The sequence below is a fragment of the Equus quagga genome, chromosome 16, assembly GCF_021613505.1.
Source record: "Equus quagga isolate Etosha38 chromosome 16, UCLA_HA_Equagga_1.0, whole genome shotgun sequence".
Lineage (NCBI taxonomy): Eukaryota > Metazoa > Chordata > Mammalia > Perissodactyla > Equidae > Equus > Equus quagga.
Window position 1 is genome coordinate 27,282,187 of NC_060282.1, and position 14,273 is coordinate 27,296,459.

A 14,273-nucleotide genomic window follows, 5' to 3' on the forward strand; every position below is an offset into this window, starting at 1 on the left:
CTGGAATGCTGAAAGCTATGTCACTGGTATTTCAAATACCAGCAGGGTTACCCATGGTGGACAGGTTTCAGTGGTGCCTTCCAGAATACGACAAACTAGGAAAAAGGACCTGGCTACCACTTCCGAAAAAATTGGCCATGAAAACTCTATGAAGAGAAGAGTGGCAAAATGTGAGCATTCTCTTTTACTGTGGCACTATGTGAGCAGTGTCTAATATAGAGCTGGAAGGTGAGAGGATGGCACAAAAAGACCCGGCAAGTTCTTTACACAGGGTCGCTAGGAGTTGGCATCGATTCAATGGCACTAACAACAACTACAAAAATGCCCCAGTGAACTGTTATTGTATATCGTATATTATTTATTCAATATTGTATGTAGAGGGTGGTTTTATTCACCTATTTGAATCCTGATTCTCTTCTCTAGAGAGACAGGGCATAAAAGGAATATTTATAAGAAAACAGTGCCTCTCAGTCTATGAAGACAACATCATCATCCATTGCAGAGGATATAGTGTTGACATCTAATATATATTCAAAAGAATGTTGATAGGATGAAAGCTCAGTTGCCACAGAAACAAATCCTAGAATTTTATGCTTGGAATTGACCTTAAGGATTCATGTAGTCCAGTCATTAGTCTCATGTTTGAAAACAACTTGTCCTTATAGTTCCAGACACGTTTGGCTTAGAATGGCCACTAAAATGTGCTCATAATTGTTTTTCTAAATATAAAAAATTCATTCATTCCCATTCTCGAGCATTTTATTATGAATTTTTCAATTGAAAGACTTGACAGCAAACACCCATGTGCCCACCATCGAGATTCTACAATTAGCATATTGTCATATTTGCTCATCACATATCTATGCATCCTTCCAAACCTCTATCAATCCATCAATTCATTTTGGTTTTTGATGCATTTTGAAGTAAGTTGCAGAATTCAGTACATTTCATTGCTAAACATTTCGGCATACCTATTATTAGCTAGATTTCAATATTGGCTTACTGTCCTTGTTTCTCTTTTATTGTGGCAAAATGTATACATATGCAATGAAATGCACATATCTTACAGTGCTAGATGAGTTTTGACAAAAGTGTTTCCCACTGTAAGGCAAACCACTCTATAGTTCTAGAACCTCACCGTTACCTCAGAAATGTTCCTCCTGGCCCTTCAGAGTTCCTCTGCTTTCCTTCCCCTTCACCCTGAGACAATAACTGTTCTGATGTTTTCACCATGTTAGTTTTCCCTGTTCTAGAAATTCATATGAATAGAATCCCAAATTATGTATTCTTTCACGTAAGGCTTCTTTCATTCTCTTTCATCCATGTTGTAGTGTGTATCAGTAATTTGTTTTTTTTATTGCTGAGTAGAATTCCATTGTATGCATATGCCACACTTTAGCCATTCCCTGTTGATAGACTCCTGGGCTTTGTCCAGTTTGGGGATATTATGAATAAAGCTGCTACGAATATTCATGTAAAAGTCTTTTTGTGGGCATATGCATTCATTTCTCGTGGATATTCAGGAGTAAAATTCCTGGAAGAGTCCTGGTTGTCTCATGTTTTCGCCAGCATGTAGTCTTTTAATTTTGCCCATTCTGTCAGGTGCATAAAGGCATCTTACAAGATTTTAATTTGCATTGTCTTGATGACTACTGATGTAGTACAGTTTCTTGGGCTTATTGGACATTTGTAAATTTTCCTTTGTGAAGTGGTGAAGTATCTTCTATATTAAATTGCCTTGTATTATGAACTGTAGGAGTTCTTCATATATTCTGGTTGCAAGGTCTTCATCCTTATGTTTTTTTTTTTTTTTTTGGTTTTTGAGTTTTTTTGGTGAGGAAGTTTGGCCCTGAGCTAACATCTGTGCCTGTCTTCCTCTATTTTGTATGTGGAACACCACATTCCACATGGGTTGATGAGTGGTATGTAGGTCCATACCCAGGATCTGAACATACAAACCCCAGGCTGCCGAACTGGAGCACGCAAATTAGACCACTACTCCATTGAACGGGACCCATCATTATGTGTTTTATGAATATTTTTTCCCAACCTATGACTTGCCTATTCATTTCTTAATGATGTTTTGATGAGCAGAAACTTTAAATTTTGGTAAAGTCTGTCTTATCTTATTTTTTCCTTTCTGGTTATTACTGTCTGTGCCCTGTTTAGGAAACCTTTGCTCAGCCATAAGTCACAAAGATTTTCTTTCATATTTTCTTCTAGAAGTTTTATTGTTTTTTGTCTTACTTTTATGTCTTTGATTTATCTTTAATTTGTTGTTGTATATATTATAACTTAAGGTTGAGGTTTATTTCTTTTCCAGAAGGATATCTGGCACTATTTGTTGAATAGATTTTATAAGGTCTTGAAATTTTGTCTGTAAGTCCTCTAAATTTGTTCTTAAATTTCAAGATAACTTTGGATACTCTAGGTCCTCTGCAATTTCATGTAAGTTTCAGAGTTAGCTTATCAATTTTTATGTTTAAATAAAACCTGGTATGATTATAATCAGGATTGCATTGAATCTATGGATCATTTGGGGAAAATTGGCAACTAACAATGTTGAGTTTTCCAATTCATGAACATAGTATATTTATTTAGGTCTTCTTTACTTTTTTTTTTTTTTGCAATGGTAATATTTTGTGTTTAGGATGGAGATCTTGTATGTCTATTACTAAATTTATTCCCCAGAATGTTTAGTGTGTTTACACTATCGTAAGTGAAGTTGTCCATTTTTAACTATATTTTCCAATTATTTGCTGCTATTATATAAAAATATAATTATTTAAAACGTTTATCCAGTATCCTGCAACTTGCTAAATTCACTTAGTAGTTTTAGGATTTTCTTGAAATAGGATTTTCTACATATATGTCATCTGAGTTTACAATAGTTTCACTTTTTGTTTCCCAAATTTATGCTTTTTCTTTCTTCCTTTGTATTACCCTGGATAGGACCAACCAAACAATTTTAAATAGAACAGGTGAGAGTGGACATCCTTGTTTTATTCCCTATACCAGAAGGAAAAAATTAAATATTCCATAAGTAAATATGATGTTAGCAGGTGGTTTTTCTGAGATACCTTTTGGTGTTCTGAGACTCACTTTCCAACTACAAGCAATGCTTTGGACACCAGCTGGGAGTCCTACAATTCACCTCAGTTCTGACACTATCTACCTAGAGATAGCATCAGATTCCACAGGTTAAGACTACAATCCTACAAAACTACCCCACTCCCCCACTTCAGGTGCCAGTTGCAAGCCCAGGTTGTTACCTGTGCTTCTGATGGCTATAAATGAGAAGTTTCCATTAATCCTCTCTTGGATTGATTAATTTGCTAGAGTGGCTCACAGAATTCAGAGAAACATTTTATTTACTAGACTATGGGTTTATTATAAAAGGATGTAACTCAGGAACTGTCAAATGGAAGAGCTGCATAGGGCAAGGTATGTGGAAAGTGCCTGGAGCTTCCCTGCTCTGAGTGCTCCACTTTCCCTGAATCTCCATGTGTTCGTCAACTTGGAAGCTCTGCAAACCCTGTCCTTTTGGGGTTTTGTGGAGGCTTCATTACATAGGAATGACTGATTAAATCATTGGCCATTGGTGATTAATTTGACCTCCAGCCCCTCTCCCCTCTCCAGGTCAGGTGGGTGGGACTGAAAGTTGCAACCCTGTAATCACAGGTTGGACTCCACTGGCAACCAGCCCACATCCTTAGGTGAGGGCCAAAAGTCACTTCATTAACATAACAAAAGACACTTTTGTTGCTCTGGTCGCTTACATAATTCCAAGGGTTCTTGTAGCCTGCCAGAAATGGGGACCAAGACCAAATACATATTTCTTGTTATGAATTACAATATCACAGATGTCTTTATCAGATTGAAAAGTTTCCTTAAAGTCCTAATTTGTTGTTAGTTTTCATCGTGAATGGATACTGAATTTTGCCAAATGCTTTTCCTTCATGTATTGAAATAATCATATATTGTTTTCTTCTTTACTCTGTTACTATGGTAAATGACAGTGGTTGATTTTCCATCTTAAACCAACTGTTCATTTCTGGATAAACCCCAGATAATCATGATATTAGTATGTTTCTACATTGATTTTCTAAAATTTTATTAAGGAGTTTTGCATCTGTGTTCATGAAGGACATTAGTTTTCTCATGTGTGTTTTCCAGGTTTACTATTGGGACTATGATCATCTCATAAAACATGTTATGAAGTGACCCTTTCTCTTCTATTTTCTAAAGGAGTCTGTGTAAATTTGGTGTTTTTTGTTTTTCTTTTTAACTTAAATGTTTGATTGAATTGACCAATGAAAACATCTGAACCAGAGTGTTTTTTGTGGGAAGGATTTTGCTTAAGAATTCAAATGCTTTAATAGACTATTCATATTTTCTATTTTATCTTGTGGTATGATATGATTTTCGAAGAATTTGTTCTTTTCTTCTGAACTGTTTAATGTATTGGCATAAGCTCTTCTTCATATTTCCTCATCGATTTAATTTCTGTAAGCTTATAGTGATATCACTTTATTCATCCTGTTATTGGTAATTTTGTTCTCTCTTTTTTTGTGTGTGGATAGAATTAGCTAGGAGTTTAAGAATTTTGTTGTGATTTTAAAGAAAGAATTTTTAGCTTAGATAATGTTCTCTGTTGTTTTTCTATTTTCTGTTTCCTTGATTTCTCTAACAGTCTTTAATATATCCTTCTGTCTTTGGCTCAATGTTTTCTTCTTTATTTTGGTTGTCTTTTTTCTCTTCTTGAGGTGGAATCTTAGGTCTTTCTGAAATAACACTTAATGCTATAAATTTCTACACGAAGCACTTCTTTATCGGTATTTCTCAAGTTTTGATATGTTATGTTTTTGTTTCTATACAGATTGAAATTTTTTTCTTATTTCTTCTAGACGCCAGTGTTACTAACAGTGTTTTCTTTTAATTCCCTAATATTTGGCATTTCGCTGAGTATCTTATAGTTATCTTTATGTCATATAATCATGTTTGCATTGTTTGTGGAATGCTTCTAAGTAAACTTTAAAAGTTTAGTAATGTTGTTTATGTTTATAAATACACAAATAAAACTTAGATCATGGTATTCAAAATATTACTTTCTGACCCATTTTAGCGGGTCACTGTGGAATTCCAGAACTCATTGTAAATGGTCAAGTCATTGGAGAAAATTATGGCTACAGAGACACAGTTGTTTATCAATGTAATCCTGGTTTTCGACTGATTGGTTCTTCAGTGCGAATATGTCAACAGGATCACAATTGGTCTGGCCAACTCCCATCCTGTGTGCGTAAGTAAGCATGGCAGAAGTAATGAGAGACCTCTGTCCTCATGCAATTACTAATAATTTTTTTTCTTAGGTAAAACATCTAAACACACATGTATATGTATAAATATATGTATACATATATATACCTAAGTATGAAGACATAAACTAAATTCTCACAATTCATTTTGTTATACTGCTGTGCACTAGTCTTTTAAAGTGGGTTGTGTTCAGGAGCATATAAAACCATCCAATGTGAAAGTGGAAGAAAATATTAGAATGTCTATTATTTATATTTTATCATAAAGGCAAGAAATTAAATTCAGCAATTCAGGTCTTTAATATCAATACATAATATTTAGGAATGTATGTTCCTATATGGAAGGCACATGTTCGACAAATTTTTAGTTATAAGGATTTTAATTTGTTGAGCCCACCGTGCAGTTGCATCAATACTGTCGTGATGTGATACTACAGAACTTTTTATGTGGAAAATACTTTGGATAAATTTTTTCTAATAATTCTGATGCTATAGCTGTCACATCAAAATCAGATCCTGATGGAGTATAATTAGTGGGGAAACAAATCATTAGGCTTGATCTGGAGAGCCATTGTTCTCATTTCAGTTCCACTGCTAATTGCATGAGCTAATGCAACTCATTTAATTGCTTTAGGCTCCAGTTCCCTTATATATAAAGTGAATGGTTAAAAGTGTTTATCATTATGGCTCCTTTTAGCTTCAACATCCATCATATTTTTAAATGCATCTAGATTACATATATACAGCTAATGTAATTATAGTGTTGTGTCATAAAATATTATATGAAATACTTCAAATTTATTTAAAAGTTTGTTTTAAAGCACTCTTTCCACTCTTTCTAAATTCATGCAGAATTGTATAGCGATATGTAATTTTGGAGTTGTTTTAATAAAATATCTCATGAGTTCAACAAATATCCATCTATCTTTTAAGTTAATTTGATGTGAATTCACACATAAAGAATAAAATGAATTTTAAAATAATATCTTTTTTATTATTATTCTTTAAATATACCTGAGATGCTTTGTGGTTCCTATATGTATGGTATAGCTTTCCCCATTATGCATTTACGATGACTACTATACTACAAAAGTAAGAATATAGTTGAATATTGATAACTCTATTACTTTTTCTTACTTCACTGAATCCCTAGTGTTTCACATCACAATCTATCCTATTTTGGACCTTAAAGTCAATTATCAATGTGTTTCTTGTTTTTTTCTCATAATTATTTCCATCCCCAATTATTGGCATTTATATTAAGATTGGTGTTATAAAATGAGAATAAACACTGTAAAAATCTTGTAATTGTAATCGTCATAGGATCTTATGATAGAGATTTTGAAGACTTCAGATAAATAATGCATGGGACTTTTAGTGTGAATTCACAGAATATATTTCACTTATTCTGTGACTAATTACATCCATATTTATAAATTCCAGCATTGTCAAATTTTTATCCAATCAATAGAAATTTATTAGAGTTCTAGTTTCATGGAAAATACTTTAGTGAGTTGAGATTCAATAGGATAATAGAGCCCATAGTTAACAATTAATTGTTTTTCTAAGGTGTGCATCAGCATGTGCATGTGCACACACTCACACACACACACACATACTGATTATCTGATGATTTAAAGGCAGCAATATTGTGCATAGATCTGTCTTGGATATTTTCCCCCTTTCATTTATATTCAAGCATAGCCAACTAACACCACTCTTTTTCTTGTTGAATAACTCAGACTATAAATGAAAATTAGTCATTGGGGTAAAACTAGTTTATTGAAAATTTTAACAAGAATAAGATGCAGTTAAATTTCCAAATGAGTAGTTGACATTAACAATATACTGAAAAATAATTGCTCTGGGGTCGTTTCAAAAGTACTAAAAGTGACTGTGGTCTTTCACTGTGCCCAATTATGAAGTACGGTTATTAGAGTTGCTCTATTAATAGAGTGAGATGATGCAATAAAACAGTTCATAGAAATACAGAGTGTTCAAGAAAAGCCAGCACTACGTAAATCTAGAATAGAGCTCCAACAGTAAAAGGATTTAAATAATTCATCTAATTGATACCACTATTTCCAAAATTGTGCTAAATTATCAAACATCAATTGTTAAGAAAATAAACCAGTAAGATTGTTAAGACAATGTTAAAAATATTGTTATCTCAAGATATTAAGGAGCATTCTAATACAACATCGCACATCAGTTCTTCTTGTTCATATTACGTAGTCACATTAAATTATTCTTAAAGCACACCTTTGCTTATCAATCTATTATTCATAAAAATTGCTAGCATAAATAATATTAATATAAACTATTTCAAAATTAAATACAAAAAACTGCCTCCAAGTGTCTTCAATTCTTAAACTTATCTAGAAAAGGAAAATCACTTGTTTCATTTCTTTTTGCTACTGACTAGTGGCATGAACTTCAGTCGTTCCCAGATTTTCTTGAATTTCAGTATTCTTCTCTAAAAAAATAGAGAATGAAAACATACCATGAAATTTTTAAACATCTCTGCACCACTTGCGTAAAATTATCACAATAATTGTCTATTTTCTAACATAATGTTTCTATTATATTAGACTGTTTTGGCATTCTAAACTGCTCCTTTGCATTAGTAAAGTACTTTAAATATATTTTAACATAAAAGTGGACTTCTTTCTACATTGTTTGAAATGATTAAGTATCATTGTCATGTTATAACTGATACCCAAATATTCTGTTTTGTGCTTATTCCCTCCCCCTACCCATTGCTATTAGCTGTTAGCTGTGGTCACCCTGGTAGTCCAATTTATGGAAGAACAAGTGGAAATGGATTCAACTTTAATGATGTGGTAACATTCTCTTGCAATATTGGGTATCTTATGCAAGGGCCAACAAAGGCACAGTGCCAGGCCAACAGACAGTGGAGCCATCCTCCTCCTGTATGCAAAGGTAAAAGTCTGACCCTATCAGCTTAGAGCATGGTAATAATGTGTCTGCATAGGAATCGATGATAACGTTTGAAACAGCTTCAGCAGAACGGTAGAGAGTTTTCAACTAACAAAACAAAAAGATTTAATGTTGATGTCATCTCATTAGCAACGTTTTTTTTCCCCTTAATTTTTAACTTATTTTTTAAAAAGTTAAAACTGGCAGGCTTTATTTCAACTGCTTATATTTATTATCTTGAACCTATTTTATGGCTGCAAGTAAAAAGTCATTAAGATCATTTTTCTCTGTGATTTGCTTCATAATTAATGGAACTTACCTTCGGCATTTATCGTCTTCATATTTTCGGAAAAGCTATGTTTGAGGCCTGAATTACCATGATACTTGCACCAGGGATTTGTTTATTTTTTTCTGTATAGAAACAGATTAAAGAGAATTTTTTGGTGTTTTCCATTTTGCAAAGAAGTATGATGTGTTTCATACTGTCTGATAAAATACAATCAAATTGTTACTTTTCTACCATTCTTATGGCTTAACTATACCTTAAAAGGTATCATTCTTTATCTCTGTACTCAGGATAGTACTTATGGAGTTGCTAGTGTTCAAAATATTTTTGCAAAAACGCTTTCCTTTTTTCTGTATTTTCAACCACACAGATTTCACTTCATTATCTAGATAGCCCATGTATTGATTTTGTTCCTAGAATCTTTGGTTTGTTTGATTAAATTTACCTTTGAAACTAAATTTATAAATTTCTAATTGAAATCTATGTGTGTGTATATATATATATATATATATATGTAATTCCAAACATACCTTTCAAAGTTTATCGTTTGTCATTTGTTTAGTGGTGAACTGTTCTGATCCTGGAATTCCAGCCAATTCTAAAAGAGAAAGTAAAATAGAACATGGAAATTTCACTTATGGCACTGTGGTATTCTATGACTGCAATCCTGGATATTTCTTATTTGGATCTTCAGTTTTGATATGTCAACCAAATGGACAGTGGGACAAACCTTTACCAGAATGTATCAGTAAGTAGATAATGTGAATTCTTCCTTGAGTAAATGCCATGGAAACAACACAGATGTTTAGTATCTCACAGAATATCTAGAGCTATGTATCAGAAGGATTTTATCTTTAATTATTATTTTAGTTATCTTTTAATTTTGTTCATTTTATTATTTTACTGTTTTGAAACTACTCTTCCCTATATTCTGCCAATTCAGTGCCCAAATGCCGTTTTTATCATTACTAATGTGATGAACATCTCTCTATCATTCTTTGATTTTGAACTATGATAGAGCAGAGAGAATATGAAAAGCAGGCATCTTTCATATCATATCTATGATATTACCATACAATAAGAGGCAATTGCATTTTGATTTTCTTTTTTACTAATATTTCAGATTTTATTTAAGGCAATATTAGTCTTAATGTAAACAGCCACCAGGGTTTCAGAATAGTTTAGAATTTAGACAAAAGTGTTATTTAAAACTTATTGATCTTAATTATTTATCATATACAGATACATATGAATGCAGTAAGTGTTAGTACACATGTTCTTTCAAAGTAGTGAACATTTAATGAGTGCATTTTGTTATATGTTGTGTTGGAGTTGTAAAATATAATAAGATAAATTAGAGCAGATGTGAAAATAGTTAACATGTATAGTGAGAAAATAATTTAACAGAATAAATAAAAAATATGTGAGTACATAGAAAAGTGAACATGAATTTTAGCAATTCAATCAATTGATAAGTCTCAACATAGCCACATCTCAAAAAGTTGATGAATCTTACACATGTTAGGAAAGAGAAGAACTTCATAGATTGAAGGAGTAGCACATCAAGAAATCACTGTGCAAGCCATTTTAGTTATACTAATTTTCTAAATTATAAAATTATTTTATGATCACATTTTACTTAGAGGCATTTTATGTTCATGAGGTAGGAGTTTTTGAAAATTTTGTGACATTCTTGCGCTAATGAAGAAACAAAACCTCATGCAGTGTCTGTTAAATTTCAGATGATCTGCAGATTGTTAAATCAGTTGTTGATCACTTGCTTAAAATGTATTTGACTTCTTTTTGTAGACTGACTGGTCTAATAGTTTGACCAATTCACTTCTTTGGCCTTGTGTGGCTACAACATTAAAGTTAAAAATCTTTTGTAGGACGTGTAACCTTCTTCAGATTTTCTTAGCTCTCATATAGCCTCAACTTTCTTTATTTCCTATACCACTTCCTGGTAGGGTGCCAAGTACTCAAGGGTTTATTAAGTTTATGCCCCCTGGTGTCTATTTAATGCTCTAGAGTCATGTTGCACTCAATATTTTTCCAAGTTCCACCAAAAAGGGGGCGCACAGTAAGTTCTGAAGCTACCTCTAAGTTATAAAGAACATTCTACAGTGTATTGACATCTGATTCTGCTATGCTTAACAATTTTTTGGTTAACAAGCCACTGAGTATTCTCTTTGTACAGTGTAATTTATTCATTAATGGCCTGGAATGGGATTATTCTATACTATGTATTAGATTGTGTGTCACAATCTAAGAGGGAATGTCCATTTCCTTCCCTCTCCTTTATCCTCAAATTTCTTCCCTTTTAATTTCTGCAGGGGCTCATTTTGAATACTGTATGGCATCTTATGTCCTTTTTCAGCCAATCCCTGTTACTTCTCTCCATAACTTAAGCATCCTTGTTCAGGCACATACGTATTTCAAACCCATGCAGGTATACATATGAACACACACTCACCACCCCTGTACATACTTATACTCACTCAGTCATTTATGACCAGTTACCATGTTCCTGTTAAACTCATGCTCAGGGTGAGTGGGTTAACAGAATCGCTCCTATAACCACAACTTCCATTTTATTTTTTAAAAGTCAACTTTCACATAGATGTTTAATTTCTGGCGGTTGTAAATATTTGAACAGATAATTTGCTTCTGATTTATTTTATAAAAAGCTGGTGCAGGTTGTTCGATAGGAGATATAAAAAAATTTTATATTCAATAATTATGTATTGTAGTGATTGACTGTGGACACCCTGGAGTTCCTCCTAATGCAGTCCTGTCTGGTGAGAAGTATACCTTTGGGTCCACTGTTCACTATTCCTGCACAGGAAAGCGGACCCTTCTAGGCCAGCCATCAAGGACTTGCCAATTAAATGGCCATTGGAGTGGATCACAACCTCATTGTTCAGGTACCACTTGGAAAATTAAACAATGTATATTGGCAATTACATTATTAGTATTTTTATTATTAGGAAATATATACAAAACAATCTAAAGAGAAAAAATGATACAATTCTCTTTTTAAAATCTCATGACAGAAGCTGTAACGTTGGTACATTTATTGAAATACTTCTTAAGGTAATATAAATTCAGAGCACAAATTAATACGTGTCTTTCAGATTGTAAATTACAGGTATATGTTTTGAACTTTATTGTGGCTAATGTAAAGAATTCAGTGGTTTTAAGATGCTGCTCTGTGTAAAGCATTTTTATTCATTAAAATGGTGACCCACTCAAATTTAAGAAACTATTCCAGTTTAGCAGATACCAAATATAATTTTCCCCAGAAGGCAATGTTATATCAGTGATTTTCTGCTAGAATTCGGTTCTATTAAGGTTTCTAAGCAATTGATTACTTAATAATGTATTTTTAAAATAAAGCCCTGAGTGTTTTAAATTAAACTAAGCCAAGTTTTATGAAAGGTATTTATCCTAACTTTCTTTGTTATTAATAGGCAACAAAAAATAACTCCTGAGTCTCTATCACCCCAATAGAGTTATCTAAGTGAATGTTAAGGTTATTTTTAATTAATAATTTGTTCACAGAGCAGTTGATAAATCTTTTTTGAGCTGTTTACAGCTTTTCTTCAAAAATGTCATTTACGTTTTAGATCTGCCATGTCTCCCTGTTTGATATTACTCATTCTACTTACTTCTACCCATCAACCAGATATTGGTGCTTATTTTTCCATTTTTTATTTATAGATTGTCCATTACCTTTATATTATTTTACCTCTGTGCAGATCATGCTGATGACTTATTAGGAATTGTTTTACATTGTTTTCCTTTTAGATATAAAGATTCTGAAATGTTTACTTACTTCGTAATGTCCTTGTAACTGGAGGTTAATTCCTGTGAAGTCACTGCCTGGGACTTCAAATTTAATCTATAGATCTAAAAAACTATCATTTTTTAATGTGACTATAAAACCGATTTTAATAATTAAAACTCTTATTTTGGAGCAACTCATAGTTAATAAACTCACTCAGATGACTGATTATACATAAAAACTCATAAACTTACACACATACACCCCAATGTATTAGGAAACTGCTACTGAATTGCAAGAAAAAAAATATTGTACACAGATATTCAAAAGCAAAATACTAATCTTAAAGTTTTGTGTGGTCATTGCTATTATATCACATGAAAATGATGAGGTGTAAATAAGGATTCCAAATACACACAGCATGTCAAAAAAGGCGTCTAGACAGACAGAGAACATTTTCAATGCTTATGTATTCAACTTTCTCTCGCTCTCTCTGTTTCTCTTTCTCTCTCTTTAATATATACTAATACTATAGCAACTCTGATTGGAATTATTTAAGAGATGATAAAGGGACTGAGTAAATCCTTAACACTAAAATCAAAAGATGAACACCTACCTAGTCATGAATAAAGTCCTTATTAAAAACTGAAGTCAGAGTTTCTAGTGGTTGGTTGTTTACAATTTTTAAAAATATTTTCTTATATGAGAAGTATGGAGTTCATTTGTCTTTGGTCAATGGTCATGGGTAGGAAAAAATTAGGAGATGAAATTTTAGGCTATAGGAAATACTATATTGTAACATTTAACGTTTTTCAGCACACCACAATTCTAACAAAAAAGAGATTTTCAGTAATTAGGAAATTCAGAGAGGGAAACATGCAAATTACCAAATCCAGTGTTTTAATTTTAGTTTTATAAATCCTTTTTCATTTGATCCCATAGTACTGTCAGTTATAAATTTTCCATTAACTTGGTCATTAACAAGGTTCTGGAAATACTAATAAAATCTCTTAACCTATTTAATAGGTCCAAATATCACTGATATGGAAAATAACATCATACTCTGCAACTATTTTCTTTTTCATTTAGGCTTTTTCTTATGATGGGAGACAGATGGAAGTTTGAGTTACAATTTTACCCAGTTAACTTACCATGTTAAAACACAGTATGCACAAAAACAAATGCCTCCAAGAATGTTGGATTAAATCATGAACACAGTAAATGTTTATTGAAATAAATTAACGTGAACTGTACTGAATTGCAGGTGATGCTACTGGTACATGTGGGGATCCTGGTACTCCCGGTCATGGTTCTAGACAGGAAAGTGATTTCAGAACCAAAAGTTCTGTACGTTTTGCTTGTGATACTGGTTATATCCTTCACGGTTCAGAAGAAAGAACATGTTTAGCCAACGGCAGTTGGACTGGAAGGCAACCAGAATGCAAAGGTAATCTCAAGCAGAAACTGAATATATTTAAAGTGCTGGAACTTAGTGTGTATCCAAATTCAATAGATTACTACTGAAATTACTTCTACCAGTTCTTCTGTCCCCAGCCATGGAATAAAAGCATTAGTATTCCAGTTTTACTTGCACTATCCTGTAAGAGAACTATGATAGGTAATAATCATAAAAAATATCTCTCATGGGTCATTTATATACAAACATTGTTCAATCATAGCATACATCTGGATTGGAAAACTTAAAAATACTTGTTAAGAATGCTTATTTTCGGGGCTGGCCCCGTGGCCGAGTGGTTAAGTTCGCGCGCTCCGCTGCAGGCGGCCCAGTGTTTCGTTGGTTCGAATCCTGGGCGCGGACATGGCACTGCTCATCAGACCACGCTGAGGCAGCATCCCACATGCCACAACTAGAAGGACCCACAACGAAGAATATACAAAACAACTATGTACGGGGGGCTTTGGGGAGAAAAAGGAAAAAATAAAATCT

General features: G+C 33.0%; 1 protein-coding gene across 1 annotated transcript in view; it reads left to right on the forward strand.

Moving 5' to 3' along the window:
* The window catches only part of CSMD3 (CUB and Sushi multiple domains 3), a 1,175,747-nt gene that overhangs the window by 1,106,250 nt on the left and 55,224 nt on the right, over window positions 1-14,273 (forward strand). Inside the window, exons 54-58 of the mRNA XM_046642300.1 lie at window positions 5,126-5,299; window positions 8,085-8,258; window positions 9,104-9,289; window positions 11,292-11,465; window positions 13,590-13,772. Of these exons, the coding sequence (XP_046498256.1) occupies window positions 5,126-5,299; window positions 8,085-8,258; window positions 9,104-9,289; window positions 11,292-11,465; window positions 13,590-13,772 (891 nt within the window). The remainder of the gene's footprint in view (window positions 1-5,125; window positions 5,300-8,084; window positions 8,259-9,103; window positions 9,290-11,291; window positions 11,466-13,589; window positions 13,773-14,273) is intronic.